This window comes from Carcharodon carcharias, chromosome 16 (genome assembly GCF_017639515.1).
Source record: "Carcharodon carcharias isolate sCarCar2 chromosome 16, sCarCar2.pri, whole genome shotgun sequence".
NCBI classification, from domain to species: domain Eukaryota; kingdom Metazoa; phylum Chordata; class Chondrichthyes; order Lamniformes; family Lamnidae; genus Carcharodon; species Carcharodon carcharias.
Window position 1 is genome coordinate 114211600 of NC_054482.1, and position 18127 is coordinate 114229726.

The 18127-nt window shown below is 44.9% G+C and overlaps 1 protein-coding gene across 1 annotated transcript in view; it reads right to left on the bottom strand.

The window, feature by feature from the left end:
- Positions 1 to 18127, bottom strand: part of LOC121288988 (atrial natriuretic peptide receptor 2-like) — a 110405-nt gene that overhangs the window by 30828 nt on the left and 61450 nt on the right. The window contains exons 21-22 of the mRNA XM_041207849.1: positions 2731 to 2883; positions 187 to 285 (exon numbers count right to left, since the gene is read on the bottom strand). Of these exons, the coding sequence (XP_041063783.1) occupies positions 187 to 285; positions 2731 to 2883 (252 nt within the window). The remainder of the gene's footprint in view (positions 1 to 186; positions 286 to 2730; positions 2884 to 18127) is intronic.

An 18127-nucleotide genomic window follows, 5' to 3' on the forward strand; every position in this document is an offset into this window, starting at 1 on the left:
ATAGAACAAGTGAGTTCAGTCTGCACCCAGCTGGTCAATGGGGGTAAGACACTGGACAAGGAGGGTGTAGTTAACCATGTCAAGTGTTTCAGACAGATCAAGGGAAATGAGAAAGGAGAGTTTATCACAGTCACAGTCATATAGGATGTCAGAATTAATGTGTAAGTGATTCGATGGTTTACCTACCCTCACTTGTTGATTCCATCCTTGAAGCAGTGTTCACAGTATCTCCAAATAAACAGTAGCGAGGCATTTTGGTTCCAACCACGCCAGCCACTACTGGACCTTTCAAAGGTAAGGTACGAAAAAAGGAAATATGGTTATAGCTTCAAACAGCTGGGCCAGGATAAGGCTGCTCTCCAGATTTCCCACCTGTGACAGTGCCCAACGTGGGTGCACTGGAAAATCCCAGAAGAGCAGATGGTGTCAGGTTAGATGTTTGGTATGAGCAGATTTAGCTGATCTCAGCCAAGTGGCACCAACAGGGAACCTCACAACTTCCTTCAACGAAATGGGGCAGAGAAAGGAACAAATTCATCAAACATGTTCGCTTCTGACCACACAGTGGCATTTTTTTTATTTGTTCACTGATTGTAGGCACTGGCTAGGCCAGTGCTTTTATTACCCATCCCTAGTTGCCCTTGAGAAGGTGGTGGTGAGCTGCCTTCTTGAACCGCTGCAGTCCATGTGGTGTAGATACACCACAGTGCTGTTAGAGAGGGAGTTCCAGGATTTTGACAGTGAAGGAATGGCGCTACATTTCCAAGTCAGGATGGTGTGTGACTTGGAACGGAACTTGCAGGTGGTGGGCTTTGGGTTTTAAACTCAATACATTTCCTAGTTGGCGGGGATTCTAATCCTACAGTGTTCCCATATGTTTGCTGCCCTTGTCCTTCTAGGTGGTAGGGGTCACGCTTTTGGAAGGTGTCGTCAAAGGAGCCTTGGTGAGTTGCAGCAATGCATCTTGTAGATGGTGCACCCTGCTGCTACTGTGCGTCAGTGGTGGAGGGAGTGAATGTTGAAGATGGAGGATGGGGTGCCAATCAAGTGGTTGCTTTCTCCTGGATGGTGTTGAGCTTCTTGAATGTTGATGGAACTGTACTCATCCAGGCAAGTGGGGAATATTCCATCACACTCCTGACTTGTGCCTTGTAAATGGTGGACAGGCTTTGGGGAGTCAGGAGGAATCCACAGGATTCCTAGCCTTTGACCTGCTCTTGTAGCCATAGTATTTATATGGCTGGTCCAGTTTAGTTTCTGGTCAATGGTAGTCCCCAGGATGTTGATGGTGGGGGATTCAGTGCTGGTAATGCCATTGAATGTCGAGGGGTAATGGCTAGATTCTCTCTTGTTGGTGATAGTCATTGCCTGGCACTTGTGTGGTATGTGTGTTAGTTGCCACTTATCCCCAAGCCTGAATGTTGTTCATGTTTTGCTGCATATGGGCATGGACTGCTGCTGTACCTGAGGAGTCGCAAATGGTGCGAAAAATTGTGTAATCGTCATTCCCACTTCTGATCTTATGATGGAAGGAAGGTCATTGATGAAGCAGCTGAAGATGGTTGGTCTAGGGGACTACCCTGAGGAACGCCTGCAGTGATGTCCTGGAGCTGAGATGGATCTTTGTGACCATGGTTTCATGGTCACTATTACCGAGACTAGACTTTTTTTTATCAATTCCAGATTTATTAACTGAATTTAAATTCTACCTTGGTAGTATCCAAACCCTCATCCCCAGAGCATTAGCCTGGATTACTAGTCCAGTGACATTATCACTATGCCACCATCTTCCCCAACTGCCGGAAAGTGCATGCGGATGTTGGACGAGGACAAGGGCAATTTGTCTTTATATGAGGTGAGATGGTGGTGCAGTGTTAATGTCACTGGGCTAGTAATCCTGAGGCCCAGGATAATGCTCTGGGGACATGGGTTCAAATCCCACCACAGCAGCTAGTGAAATTTAAATTCAATTAATAAAATCTAGGATTGAAAGCTGGTCTCAGTAATGGTGACCATGAAACTGTCATTGATTGTTGTAAAAACCCATCTGGTTCACTAATGCCCTTTAGGGAAGGAAATCTGCCATCCTTACCCGGTCTGGCTGACATGTGACTCCAGACCCACAGCAATGTGGTTGACTCATAACTGAAAATGGCCTGGCAGGCCTGTCAGTTCAAGGGCAATTAGGGATGGGCAACAAATGCTGGCCTAGCCAGTGACGCCCATATCCCATGAAAGAATAAAGAAAAAGCATAATTAATAAATGCCTTTAATTTAATAAAATGTCCAAAATGCTTCATTTGTCACTGAGCCAAAGAGGGGGAACTAAAAGTTTGGTCAAAGAAATAGGTTTTTGTAGAGAAAAGCGAAGTAGAAAAGCAGAGATGTCTGGGGAGGAACTTTCAGGGCTTAGACCAGGCCACGGGCGGCAGGACAAAAGACATGGAGGTTGGACGAGAAGCCGGGATTGGAGGAACTCAGAGCCGGGGGTCAGCATTGACTGTGATAGCCACTTGCACTTCAGCAAGTTCATTACCTTGCCTCCTGCGAAGAATACTCTCTTAGAATGAGAAGACAAAGGACCACCTGATGTACACATCAAATGAATATCTTTACAAAAGCAGCAAGAGGGGAGAATCAGCGATCATTGTTGACAAAATCTTCGGCCAGTTGGTGGGCTTTTCATTTAGTCATTAATTATTTTGTACCTGAAAAATAAAAATGATTTACCCGAGTGAATGCCTGCTCTGATTTTCAACTTGACCTCCGGCTTGTGTGGGATTATGAATGAAGAGCAGATTGCAACTAAATCCAGTGCCATGCTTGCAATCTCACCCACGTGGTTGAAGCCATTCTCTTTGGGAACTCCAGAAACCACCATATCTGTGGGGTGAGAAACAGGAAAGAGCATCAGCAGAATGGTCGACTCTCTCGGTGTTTAATTGCATTTCTTCTGAATTTTTGCAGGGTGCTTTTTTTTTTGTTTAATCCAACTGGAACACCTGCAGCTGAGAAGACAACAGCACATCCTATAACATGATGCAGCAAACAACTCACATTCATAAAGTGCCTAATGTAGTGTAACATCCCAAGGCACTTTACAGGAAAGAATATCAAGCAAAATTAGACACCAAGACACATAGATAATAGAACAAACACTTGATCAAAGAGGTACATATGAATTAGGAGCAGGAGTAGACCACTCGGCCCCTCGAGTCTGCTCCGCCATTCAATAAGATCATGGCTGATCTAATTGTAACCTCAACCCCACATTCCTGCCTATCCCCAACAACCTTTCACCTCCTTGTTAATCAAGAATTTATCTATCTCCTCTTTAAAAATATTCAATGACCCCGCCTCCACCGCCTCCTAAGGCAGAGTTCCAAAGTTGCACAACCCTTTGAAATAAAAAACTTCTCCTCATCTCAGTCCTAAAAGGACAACCCCTAATTTTGGAACAGTGCCCCCTAGTTCTGGACTCATCCAAGAGAGGAAACATCCTTTCCATGTCCACCTTGTCAAGACCATTTAGGATCTTATATATTTCAATCAAATCACCCCTCACTCTTCTAAACTCCAGTGGAAACAAACCCAGTCTGTCTAACCTTTCCTCATAAAACAACCTGCTCATTCCAGGTATCAATCTAGTAAATGCCTCTGAACTCACCTCCAATTTAGTTATACCCTTCCTTAAATAAGGACACCAAAACTGCACGCAATATTTGAAATGTAGGGGTAGATGGTGGCATGGTGGTAATATCATTGAACTGAAAATCTTGAGGCCCAAGCCAATGCCCTGGTGCATGGGTTCAAATGTAGCTGGTGAATTTTGAATTGATGCAGCCTGGAATACAGTGAAATCACCTAGTTCACAGGTTTCCCTTTAGGGAATGAAATCGGCCATCCTCACCTGATTTGGATCCACAATAATGTAGATGACTTTTATATTGTAAACCAAAGAGTAGAGACAAGGCAAGAAAGGTATTAATATGGGAAATTATAAACAGTGTGACAGGAAGGGACAGAGAGCACAATTCGAGTAAATCAGCAGATAAGGCTAGGCGCTACAAAAATAGCAAAAGGACAAAACTAAAGGCTCTGTATCAAAGTGCACATAACATTCAAAACAAAACAGATGAGCTGATAGTGCAAATAGAAATAAGTAAGTACAATCTGATAACCATTACAGAAGTATGACTACAGGATGACAGAGATTGGGATCTAAATATCGAAGGGTACATGACATTTAGGAACCACAGGAAGTTAGGAAAAGGTGGAGGGATGGCTCTGTTAATTAATGATGGTATTAGCACATTAGAGAGGGATGATCTAAGTTCAGGAAACCAGGATGTGGAAGTGGTTTGGGATGAGATGAGGAATGATAAATGCAAGAAATCACTTGTGGGAGTGGTGAACAGGCCCCCAAATTATAAATACATGGTAGGACAAAATATAGAAGAAGAGATCATGGGACCTTGCCAGAAAGGTACAGCAATAATCATGGAGGATTTTAATCTGCATATAGACTGGAAAAATCAGATGGGCAAAGGTAGCGTAGATGAGTTCTTGGAATGTTTTCAGGATAGTTTCTTAGAACAACATGTTCTGGAACCAACCAGAGAGCAGGCTATGTTAGACCTAGTATTGAACAAAGAGATAGGATTAATTGACAACCTCCCAGTGAAGGCACCCCTAGGTAGCAGCGATCGTAATATGATTGAATTTTACATTCATTTTGAGAGAGAAATGAGTGCGTCCAAAACTAGTATTTTAAACTTAAATAAGGGGCAATTATGAGGACCTGAAAGTGTAACCAGCTAAAGTGAACTGGCAAATGAGGTTAAGGGATAGGTGAATAGAGGTTCAGAGGCAGACATTTAAAGGGATATTTCAGAATACACAGAATATATACATTCCAAAGAGGGAGGCGTTGGTGTAGTGGCATTGTTGCTGGAAGGGTAATCCAGAGACCCAGGGGACCTGGGTTCGAATCCTGCCATGGCAGAAGGTGGAATTTAAATTTAATAAAAATCTGGGATTTAAAGGCTAATGATGACCATGGAACCATCGTCAATTGTAGTAAAAACCCATCTGGCTCGCGAATGTCCCTTAGGACATCCCTTTCCTGGTCTGTCCTACATGTGACTCCAGACCTGCAGCAATGTAGTTGGCTCTGAAATGGCCTATCAAGCCACTCAGTTGTAACAAATTGCTACAAAGTCACAAAAAAGGAATGAAATGGAACGGACGACCCAGCATCGACCTAGGCACCGGAAACAGCAATCGCAGCCCTGTCAACCCTTCAAAGTCCTTCTTCCTAACACCTGGGGGCTAGTGCTGAAATTGGGAGAGCTGCCTCACAGACTAGTCAAGCCAGACATAGTCATCCTCACGGAACCATACCTTACAGATAATGTCCCAGAGGCCACCATCACTATCCCTGGGTATGTCCAGGCCCAGCAGAAGTGGCAGCACAGAGGTATACAACCAAGAGGGGGTTGCCCTGGGCGTCCTCAACATCAACTCCAGACCCCATGAAGTCTCATGGCATCAGGTCAAACAGGGGCAAGGAAACCTCCTGCTGATGAATCAGTACTCCTCCATGTTGAACACTACTTGGATGACAAGGGCACAGGCTGTACTCTGGGTGGGGGACTTGAATGTCCATCACCAAGACTGGCTCGGTAGCACTACTACTGGCTGAGTCCTAAATGACAGCTGCTAGACTGGTTCTGCAGCAGGTGGTGAGGGAAAAACATCCTCACCAACCTGCCTGCCACAGATGCAATTGTCCATGACAGTGTCGGTAGGAGTGGCCACCGCACAGTCATTGTGGAGACAAAGTCCTGCCTTCACATTGAGCATACCCTCCATCATGTTGTGTGGCACTACCACCGTGCTAAATCGGATAGATTTCGAACAGATCTAGCAACTAAAGACTGGGCATCCATGAGGCACTGTGGGCCATCAGCAGCAGCAGAATTATACTCGAACACAATCTGTAACCTGATGGCCCTGCATATCCTCCACTCTACCATTACCATCAAGCCAGGAGATCAACCCTGGTTCAATGAAGAGTGCAGGAGGGCATGCCAGGAGCAGCACCAAACATACCTAAAACGAGGTGCCAACCTGGTGAAACTATAACAGAGGACAACTTGTGTGCCAAACAGCCTAAGCAGCAAGTGATAGACAGAGCTAAGCGATCCCACAACCAATGAATCAGATCTAAGCTCTGCAGTCCTGCCACATCCAGTCGTGAATGGTGGTGGACAATTAAACAACTCACTGGAGGAGGAGGCTCCACAAATATCCCCATCCTCAATGATGCAGGAGCCCACACATCAGTGCAAAAGATAAGGCTGAAGCATTTGCTAGAATCTTTAGCCAGAAGTGCTGAATGGATGATGCATCTTGGCCTCCTCCAGAGGTCCCCAGCATCACAGATGCCAGTCTTCAGCCAATTCGATTCACTCCATGTGATATCAAGAAATGGATGAAGGCACTGGATACTGCAAAGGCTATGGGCCCTGACAACATTCCAGCAATTGTACTGAAGACTTGTGCTCCAGAACTTGCTGCACCTCTAGCTAAGCTGTTCCAGTAGACAAAAAGCAGGACAAATCCAACCCAGCCAATTACCACCCCATCAGTCTACTCTCGATCATCAGTATAGCAATGGAAGGGGTTATCGGCAGTGCTATCAAGTGGCACTCGCTTAGCAATAACCTGCTCACTAACGCTCAGTTTGGTTTCGCCAGGGCCACTCAACTCCTGACCGCATTACAGCCTTGGTTCAAACATGGACAAAAGAGCTGAACTCCCAAGGTGAAGTGAGAGTGACTGCCCCTGATATCAAGGCAGCATTTGACCGAGTGTGGCATCAAGGAGCCCTAGCAAAACTGGAGTCATTGGGAATTGGGGGAAAACTCTCCGTTGGTTAGAGTCATACCTAGCACAAAGGAAGATGGTTGTGGATGTTGGAGGTCAGTCATCTCAACTCCAGGACAACACTGCAGGAGTCCCTCAGGGTAGTGTCCTCGGCCCAACCATCTTCAGCTGCTTCATCAATGACCTTCCTTTTATCATAAGGTCAGAAGTGGGGATGTTCGCTGATGATTGCACAATGTTCAGCACCATTCATGACTCCTCAGATACTGAAGCAGTCCATGTCCAAATGCAGCAAGACCTGGACAACATCAAGGCTTGGGTTGATAAGTGGCAAGGAACATTTGCGCCACACTAGTGCCAGGCAATGACCATCTCCAACAAGAAAGAATGCAACCATTGCCCATTGATGTTCAATGGCATTACCATCATTGACTCCCCCACTATCAACATCCTGGGGGTTACCATTGACCAGAAACTGGACTGGACTAGCCATATAAATACTGTAGCTACAAGAGCAGGTCAGAGGTTAGGAATCATGCAATGAGTAGCTCAACTCCTGACTGTCCATCATCTACAAGGCACAAGTCAGGAGTGTGATGGAATACTCCCCACTTGCCTGGATGAGTGCAGCTCCAACAACACTCAACAAGGCTGACACCATCCAGGACAAAGCAGCCCCCTTGATTAGCACCACATCCACAAACATACACTCCCTCCATTACCGACACACAGTAGCAGCAGTGTGTACCAGCTACAAGATGCACTGCAGGAATTCACCAAGGGTCCTTCAACGGCACCTTCCACTACCACCTAGAAGGACAAGGGCAGCAGATAAGACTTGGAGAAGACCTGTAGATTAATGAGGTGCCATGTCAATTCATGGTATTTTGATTCCAGTTGTGGGCTATCTACTTGAAGCATTCACTTGCGATATAAAAATAATCCTGATTAAACATGGCGAACTCAGGCCATGACATCGGCTGCAAAGTATTCACTTGATTCTCCTATCTATTTTTCCCATATTCCTCTGCCTTTTTCTTTCTGGGATTTACCAAGTTTTCCTCATGATGAGCAAGAGAAAGAAAGAACTTGAGTATTGCTGAAAAAAGAGACATGTCAAAGCTTTACATCTTGGAGTCAACAGGACATTTTGCGAGAATACCAATATAAGGGGAAAACAATAATTTATACTGTATGTGAAGAGAGTGATGATTGGTTGGCAAGTGGACTCTGATTGGTAGAGGCATTGCCATGAAGAATGCACCAGTGATGGTGACTGACAGTTAACTGCCAAGCACAGTTTGAACTTTAAACCAGGTAGCTTGACCCTGATTGGTCAAGGCATTGTCCTGAAGAATGAGTCAGCGAATGGCTGTCACTTATTTTGTTTAGCCAAAACAGGCGCAAAGTGCAGATGTTCTTTCTGTCTGCAAAAAACAGGTCCCTGTGTATTAATATATATAGTTTCCAGTGCACACTCTGAGCCTAACTGACAATTTTAATTCTTAGCACACTGAGCATTATTTAGCAAATGTTGTCCAACCGGAAAATCACATTTAATGTTGGACACAATGTTTTGAGTTTTGCAAGCATGGGCTGGTTGGGCATGTTCTGTAGCTTGCCCATTGTGAACAGTGGCTTAGACATGCTGTTTGATATAACCCACCGGTCTTTGGGATGTACAGCCTACATACCTAACATCACACTGGCATGGACAAAGAAAGAAAGGAAAAAAGGGATAAGCATGCAGGTAGGATTCCCAGTAATCTTCAAAGTAGTGGTCCTGAGAATCAGCTGGGAATATGGTCACCTCTGTCCCTGCTGCCATTCGTGGGTCAAGCGAAGAGCTTTCTGGAGCAGGCCTTTGGTTATGTGGTGGTGCTTCTCTGGTGTTCTCATCATGATGCTCCCACCATACGACTGTGGGGCATAGACCAGTTGGTCTTTTCCTGCCCGTCAATTTCCTGTGTCCAGTCCATCTGGTATAGCTACTGTTACGATCCCAGCTGAGAGGTCAGATCCCAGAGTGAAACCTGGCTTGGTAGATCCTAACTTTTATTTATTTTTAGAAACTGTGGAGGAAAGTTACTGAACAAATTCACAGCAGTTCTGCTGATAAACTTTAACAGAAAGAATAAAACATTTATTAAACATGAAAAATGAGCTATATTACACCAGCCAAAAAGGTTGGAAAGATCTCAATACAAACACAAGAAGTGTTTCAAACATTCAAACTATCCCTTCACCTCAGCTATATCTTTTCAGACATATACAAATTCGGAAAGATAAAATAATTTACAATATCTATCTTATAGTCTAATATTCAGAGTAGGAATGCAGTACATGTGAATTAACAGGTGAACTGTGGTCAGGCATACCACATTCCAAAGTAAATGACAGATGCAACCAAAGCAGATTCCATGGATTTCTCAATGACCCACCCGGACGCTGTCACATCATGAGCATCCCGGTCTTTCTCATGAGGGTTTCCAATTTCCACATTCAAAACCTGCCTGGGAATTCTCTCCAACATGTCACTCTCACTTGGATGACTTTAACAGGGATTCACTAGTAAGGTTTCAATCTTGCTGTCAAAGATTCTTTTCTCCTGGATCTCCTTTGTACGCTCAAGCTTCACCTTAAAAGGACACTTTCAGATCTTTGGCCGACTCAAGCAGAACACCACTGCTCCAAAAGGCCGCAACAAGAGTCACCAACTGTCGGCTGCCTCCATAGATCTTCAGAGCATCTCTCTAGCCAACTTTGCTTCAAGTCTGCTCCTGCAGCTCTCTTTCTCTCTTTATTGCTCTGCTCCTTTTCCTCAACTTTATTTAACATGATCTGTTTCTGATCTCTGTCCTTGTCCCTTACCTGGGAGTGTCTTCTGGGACACCTTTCTATCCCATTTCCTTGTTTGAGACCTTCTTCTTGGTTTGAGATCTCTCTTCATCCCCCTTCCTGTATCCTGCTCCTTGAGACACTTTCTCTTTAATTGTGCTCTAGTTCCAGGTCACCTGGCCTGCTTTTTGTTTCACTCCTTTTCTTCTGCACATATGTGAAGGGTCGGTTCCGGGCCTAAAGAATGTAAAAATAGACTAACTGCGCAAGTGTGGCCATCTCCCGACTGGAACATGTGCAAGACACCCGAGACCCACGGGGAACTGTAGTTCCTGGCTCTGAATTCCGGAAGTCCGACTTCCAGGTAAGTATCTGAGTTTGTCACAGTGCACCCGCAGTGCTGCTAGGAAGGGAGTTCCAGGATTTTGGCCCAGGGACAGTGAAGGAGCAGTGATACAGTTCCAAGGCAGGATGGTGTGTGACTTGGAGGGGAACTTGCAAGTGGTGGTGGTTCCCATGCATCTGCTGCCCTTGTTCTTTTGGGTGGTAGAGGTGATGGGTTTGGAAGGTGCTGTCCAGTCCTGGTGAGTTGCCGCAGTGCATCTTGTAGATGGTAGACACACTGCTGCCACTGTGTGTCGGTGGTGGAGGGAGTGAATGTTGAAGGACAGTTGATGGGGTGCCAATCAGGCGGGCTGCTTTGTCTTGGGTTGCATCAAGATTCTTAAGTGACATCGCAGCCCCCCCCCCACCAACCATAAGTGAGATTAATATTATTTCAGAAGCTCTATAAGACAGAGCAGGAGCAGCTGTGGCCTGAATTTTTCAGATGATGGGGTCTCGCTTCCCGCCACCTGAAGATTTCCCCGCCAGCTCCAAGTGCCCCACAGCCATTTCACGCTCGAATGAGTGTTAAGTGGCTGCAGGTGGGAATTCAGCCCCTCACTCTAGAGAAAGTCCCGCCTTAGAGAGCTTCCGGCCAATCAGATTGGCCGGCAGCTCTCCAGCTCCTGCAGCCACAGCACAGCACTGGACAGAAGAAGAAATGCAGGAGGACATCGGAGTCTAAGTCCAGGCACCGGAGGCCCAGGTAAGTTCAAAGGGGTCCCAAGGCGGGGAGGATAGGGAAGGCCTGGGTGAGGGGGGTGGTGGGTGGGGCTCGAAGTGAGCGATTGGGGTCTCAGGGTAGAGGCTGGGGGGAGGGAGGTCTGGAGCCCACCAGGCATTAAGGCGGAGGGGTGCCCAACTTCAGAAGGGAGCTTCTGATGGAGGTGCTCCCTCCTGCCTCCCTTACTTCCCGTCCGAGTTGTAACTCTGTCCTTTTTTGGTCTTGCTCCACAACCGTTCAATCCTTCCGCCACCCTAAAAATTGAGGCTGGGTGGGAAACGGCCCTCAAGTAACCAATAATTGGCCACTTAAGGGCCTCAGATGGGGCAACAGTGGGCTTCCCGTCCAAAGCCTTGCCCGCCCCATCGTAAAATCGCCCTGTGGGTGGGTCGGGCAGGATCCGGAAGGGAATCCCCTCCGTTCAATTTCATGCTCCTTCCCCCCACCTCCTGCCGATTTAAACCCCACCAGAGGGGAAGTGTAAAAGTCTGGCCAGAGCTTTTTTTATTTCCTTTAGTCTTTACAGCTGAACTGAAGGTAAACCGTAGAGAGAAAGCTGGAAAATCACTCAGTATATTTAAAATATTCAAATGCTGGGTTTCAGCAACCACAATGCCCTGAGCGCTGGAACAGCTATGCCAAGAAACAAGGGTGCATCTTTGTTTTCCTCCTGTAAGCAACATTCAGTCAAAATGCACAATAAGATCAGAATGCTAAAACAAATATTAGATGCTCTCTGGTTTAAGTAGGATTCTTACACACTTTCTGTCCATAAAGAAAAATGCCAGGTGTAGAAACACGCTCTGGGAGGCTTCTTAGTCAAACAAAGTGAACTCTATTTACACGAGAGCTCCTGTGGCTGCTTGTATCCAGCCAGCCCTTCGTGAGAAAACCCTCCCTAGAATTTATTCCCCCGCGCTAGCCACACATTGGTTGAACAAATCACATGACCCCTACTCAGTTGAACTGAACTTATAGTGACAGTCATCACACCAGATATATGGGAAATGGCGTCACAGTCAATTCATGGTCCTTATAGGCTTGTTGTCCTGTATAAGACTCCTGTCAAAGAGGGGAACGTGGCTGTGTCTGTGCAATGGTCGCACAGCAATAGCCTTGTGTGTCATTAATTCCTGAAGACCATGGGCACCTGGGCCCACACTGCCCCTAAAGAGGCACAATTCGATTCATTTGGCACCTCAGTCAGAGGTGCCTTAAAGGATGAATTGACACATGCCAGATATTTACATGTGCTGCATGCATGAAATTGACTTGACATCGGATTGACTCCACAACTTTTCTCAGTTGGAAGCGCTCTAGTGTTTCGCTCAGGAGGCTGTGGGTTCGAGAACCACCCTGAGAAATGAGCACATTTTCCAGACTGACACTCCAGTGCAATGCTGAGGGAGTGCTGCACTGTCAGAGGTGTCGACCCTTCACAAGGAATGCTAAGCTGAGACACCTTCTGGCGGCTGCAGCCGTTCAGGTGGATGTTAAAGATCTGAAGGAGAAGGGAGTTTTTTCCTGGAAATTTCCAAGGATGTGATAAGGTTCTATATAAATGCACGCCTCTGTTTGCAGATCTATGAGACAGTAACATTTCAGTAGGAAGAATTAGTATGTGGTCCCTTCAATGGATTAAATGAGGGAGATGCATGAATGCAGTTTGAATACAATCTCTATGGAGCTATTTTTAACTTTGGCCAATGATATAAAATGGGCAATATCAAATTAACTGCTTATCATACATCATGCCCCATAATCCCCTGCATCAGCTTTAACAGAAAAGCAGTGAATACATGGGCAGATAATTGAATATCGCTCATTTTGCAACGTCGGGAAAAATTAATATTTTTTAATTCTTTCATGTGATGTGAGCATTGTTGGTAAAGTCAGCATTTAATGCCCATCCCTAATTGTCTTTCAGGTGGTGGTGAGTTGCCTTCTTGAACCCCTGCAGTCCCTGTGGTGTAGATACATCCACAGTGCTGTTAGGAAGGGAGTTCCAGGATTTTGATCCAGTGACAGTGAAGGAACAGTAATATATTTCCAAGTCAGGATGGAGGGGAACTTGCAGGTGCTGGTGTTCCCATGTATCAGCTGCTCTCGTCCTCTCAGTGATAGAGGTAGCGGGTTTGGAAGGTATTGACAAAGGAGCCTTGGTGAATTGCTGCAGTATATCCTAAAGATGGTACACACTGCTGCTACTGTGCGTCGGTGGTGGATGGAGTGAATGTTTAAAGTGGTGGACAGGGCACCGATCAAGTAGGTTGCTTTGTCTTAGGTGGTGTTGAGCTTCTGCAGTGACCCCCGCCCCCCCCCCCAATAAGTGATAGATTGATATAATCTCAGAAGTTCTATGAAAGAGAGCAGTAGCAACTGTGTTATATATTTCCTCTGGTCTTTCACTGAATGAAGCTAAATCATAGAAAGAAAGCTGGGAAATCACTCAGTATATGTAAAACATTCAAATGTATATTCAAAATGATTGATGAGATGAAAAAAGAAGCCCTTTGACACATTTATCCTTTACAAAGCACTCCTTAAATTTGTCCTTCTTAAGAGAACTAAAGGCCAACTCTCATTTCCATTAAAATAAGTCATGACTTTAATTTTTCTTTGTGTATTCATGGTGACCAAATGTTTTCTTGGTTTGGATACAGTAAGGGGGTTTGTCAATTCGCAACAGAGAACTTCTAATGTTATCCTGGCTCTTTGATTGTTCCCTTCACATCTGACAGGCAACACAGAGCTCCATAAAGGAGCATTAAATCTTATCATTAACATGGAGCAGCACGAATAGCCATAGCTGTTTGACAGAAATCATTTTTGCTGTGGACACCGCGATAAACACTCGCGATATTGTTAGCCTGAAATAGCTAGAATTCTTACATCTGTCACTGTGTTCTTTGTGATCCAAAATGTAATATGCATGAAACTGGGTTCATATAATATAGTCAGCCTAATAATGATAAGTGGTGTCGCATAGGTTAACCATTCTATTTAAGAGCTGTCTTTGTGCTTTCCAGCAGGGATTTATAATGCAAAGCCACCATTCAAAAAATGAAGACTTATTTAAAAAACATTCCTCCTGGCTCAAAGCCACACAGCCAAAGGCCAAAAATAACAGCAAATTGAGTCTTTGGCCAGCATAATCTAGTCACTGTCACAAGAATCTGTGCCTTGTTCCTGACAGTCCTCCAGTCATATATAAGGCACGTAGTGTTCCTAAAAACTCTAATTACAATGAGTCTACAGCACAGAAACAGGCCATTTGTCCCAACTGGTCCATGTTGCTGTTTATGCTCTGCATGAGCCTCCTCCCATCTTATTTATATCACCCTATCAACATATCCTTTTGTTTCTTTGTCTCTTGCGTTTATCCAACTTCCTATTAAATGTATCTGTACTATTCTCCTCAACCACTCCCTGTGGTAGCAAGTTCCACATCCCCACCACTCTCTGGGTAAAGAAATTTCCTCCTGAATTCACAATTGGATTTATTAGTGACTATTTTTTTTTAAATGGTTTCTAGATTTGTCACCAACAAGTGGAAACATTTTCTTCATGTCTATCTATTAAAAACTTGCATAATCTCAGAGATATTTATCAGGTCTCCTTCTAGCTTTTCTCTTTTTGGAGGAAAACTGCCCATTCAGCATTTCCTGCTAGGCACAGCCTCTCAGTTCTGGTATCAGCGGGCAGAATTTAGTGCCCTCCCCTGTGGCATGTGCGGCGACAGAGGTATTTAATCAGATGGGAGGGTGCCAGGTGGAGATCCCATCATGGCAAGGAGGTACATTGACAGCCTTCCAGCCCTGCCTCCACTTGAGGTCCTTTAGTACGCAATTAATGCCCAGTTAAGGGCCTTATCCTGGTGCTGCTTCTATTAACTCAACGGTGGGGGTGGGCTCACCATACAGGGAGGCTGCAAGTGTGTCTAACCAAGGCTGTATACAAGGTTAACATAACATCCCTGCTTTTTAGCTCCAACATTCCAGAAATCTCCCTGCTGCCTGAGAGAAGTTTGGGAAAGGAGACGAAGGGGTAAGGTCATGCAGAGAGACTGCATGGATCAGAGTTAGAGCTATAACATTACAGTACTCTTCGATATTCTTGTGCTTTAGGATCACTCCCTTGTTGGAGTGTAGAATTGATGAATTGGAGATTTTGCTAGAACTGTTCTTAGCATTGTTTGTCCCATTGGTAAGTAAATCCTAGATCCAAACACTGACATCTTTATTAGTGCAGGATATGAGTAAGTTGAACAGGAACTTGATGACTCCAATATTTAATGGACCCTGCTAAGGAAACAGAGGTATGACTTCAATGTACCGCCTTACCCTTGACATTGTCCCAAATCAGGGAAAAGGAGGTTAGTTACATACTCAGGGCAGACGGCCCACATCAGAATTGTAACAGAGACCGACAAACTGGAGGAACTCACAATCACACCCTAACACTCAGAAAGGGGAGCCCGAAGCTCATATTGGGGAACATCTGGGCAGGAAGCTTACGGATAATCAATCATTCCAGTATCTATACTACCCTTCACTTCTTCACTGTTAAGGCCTTCAGGAGATACAGGGGGAACCCAGGCCTGTTCTCAGTCATTCTGAGTGGGAGTACTGGGGATGAGATGGGCAGGAGCCATATTGGTACAACCTAAATGTGCCCCCCCCACCCCTCCCAGTGTTAGTGTAGGACATGTAGTAAGTAGGCTTAAGATGAATCTTAACCTGAACAATGACATCAACTTGTATTTATAGAGTAACTTTGACATGGTAAAGCATCCCAAACCACTTCACAGGAGCACTAACAAACAGTTGACACTGAGCCCCATCCCGTAAGGCATTTTAGGGTATTTGAGGCTTCACGATGTATCTTAAAGGAGGAAAGCAACGTAGAGAGTCATAGAGGTTTAGGGAGGGAGCTTAGGGCTTAGGAAGCTGATGGCATGGTCACCAATGGTGGAGTGATTAAAATTAGGGACCAGTCTTGGAAAAGCGCAGATATCTCAGAGGGTTGTGAGACAGGAAGAGATTACAGAGCCAGGAAGGACAGGGCCATGAGGGATTTGAAAACAATTGAGGTGTTGCTTAACTAGGAGCCAAAATTTAGAAGGTATTTGAGCACAAGAATTAGCAGCAGGAATAGGCCATTTGGCCCTTCAAGTCTGTTCCTCCATTCAATAAGATCATAGCTGATCTGACTATGGTCTCAGTTTCACTTTCCTGTCTGCCCCATAAACCTTGATCCCCTTGACTATCAAAAATCGGTCTAACTCAGCCTTAATAAATTCAATAATCCAACCTCCACTGTTCTCCTGGAAAGAGAATTCTACAGACTAACGATGCTCTGAGAGAAGAAAATTCTCCTCATCTCAGTCTTAAATGGGAGACCCTAGATTTTTTGCCTCAGAACATATCTAAAACTTTCAACGACATTATGAAACCATGGTGTGCCACAAGATTCAGTGCTGGGGCTTCAATGTTTTACAATTTATATAAATGACTTGCTTGAAGGGGCTGAAGGAATGGTTGCTAAATTTTCTGACAACACAAAGATAGGTAGGAAAGTAAATTGTGAAGAGGACATTAGGAGGTTATAAAGTGACAAGGTAGGTTATGAGACTGGGCAAAGATCTGGCAAATGGAGTATAATGTGGGCAAATGTGAAATTGTTCATTTCGGCAGGAAGAATAAAAAAGAAGCATATTATCTAAATGGTGAGAGATTGCAGAGCTCTGAGATTTAGAGGGACCTGGGTGTCCTAGTACATGAATCACAAAAAGCTAATATGCGGGTACAGCAAGTAATTAGGAAAGCTAATAGAATGTTATCATTTATTGTGAGGTGAATTGATTACAAAAGTAGACAGGTTATGCTTCAGTTGTACAGAGCATTGGTGAGACCACATCTGGAGTATTGTGCACAGTACTGGTCTCCTTATTTAAAGAAAGATGTAAATGCATTAGAAGCAGTTCAGAGAAGGTTTACTAGACTAATATCAGGAATGGGCGAGTTGTCTTAGGAGGAAAGGTTGGACAGGTTAGGCTTGTATCCATTGGAGTTTAGAAGAGTAAGAGGCGAGTTGATTGAAACCTTTAAGATCCTGAGGGTTTTGACAGGGTGGATGTGGAGAGGATGTTTCCTCTTGTGGGAGAATCTAGAACTGTTTAGAAATAGGGTCACTCATTTAAGACAGGAATGAGGAGAAATCTTTATCTCTCAGAGGGTAGTGATTCTCTGGAACTCTCTTCCTCAAAAGGCGGTGGAAGCAAAATATTTTTAAGGCAGAGCTGGATAAGTTTTTGATTAACATGGGAGTGAAAGGTTATCGGGGGTAGGCAGGAATGTAGAGTTGAGGTTACAGCCATGATCTTATTGAATGGTGAAATAGGCTCGAGGGGCCGAGAGGCCTACTCCTGCTCCTAATTCTTATGTTCGTATGCTCGTAGCTCTTTGAGCGAGCTACGCAATTAGTCCCACGCCCTTGCTTTCTCCAGAGCCCCGCAAGCCTTTCCTTTCCAAGTATTTATCCAATTCTCTTTTAAAAGTTACCACTGAATCTAATTCCACATCACCTTTCAGGTAGCTCTAATCACACAATGTCACACAATGCCTCAGTGAGTCTCTCACTTGTAAGTCAGAACATTGTGGATTCAAGTCCAGCTCCAGGAAGCTGAGCTCTGATTCTAGGCTGCCAGCCCAGTACACCGCCGAAGGAAAGCTATTCAGAAATTCAGATAAGACATTAGCCTGGCATCCTGTCTGCTCTTTCAGGGGCTGAAATCTTCGCTGGGCAGACGGGCGGGCACACGCCTGAGCCGCTCGAGCGTAAAATGACGCACGGTGACGTCGGGCAAGCATCCCGACGCCATCGCACACTCACGCGATATTTCGCTTGGCGGGTCATTAAAGGCCATTTAAGTGATAATTGAAGGAAATTTTTCGCTGCCCATCCAACCTCCCAGTTGGCAGCAGGTGAAAAGGCCAAGTGGCCCTTGGATTTTTTTTAATGAAACCTCATCCAGGGCAGGACGAGATTTCCAAGAGGAATTAAAAATTAAATAGAAATTTTGAAATTTCATTTATTACATGTCCCTGTCCGTGTGACAGAGTCACATCAGGGGACATGATTTTAACAGTGGTTACTTTTTTATTTTGAGTCTTTAAATCTTCAGCCCCCCGAGGCAGCTCTGTGCCTCCTCCTGGCTCCCCCCGGCAGCACTGAGTGCTGCAGCTTGCGTTTCACGCTGGCTGGTAATTGACCAGCCAGCATGAAATT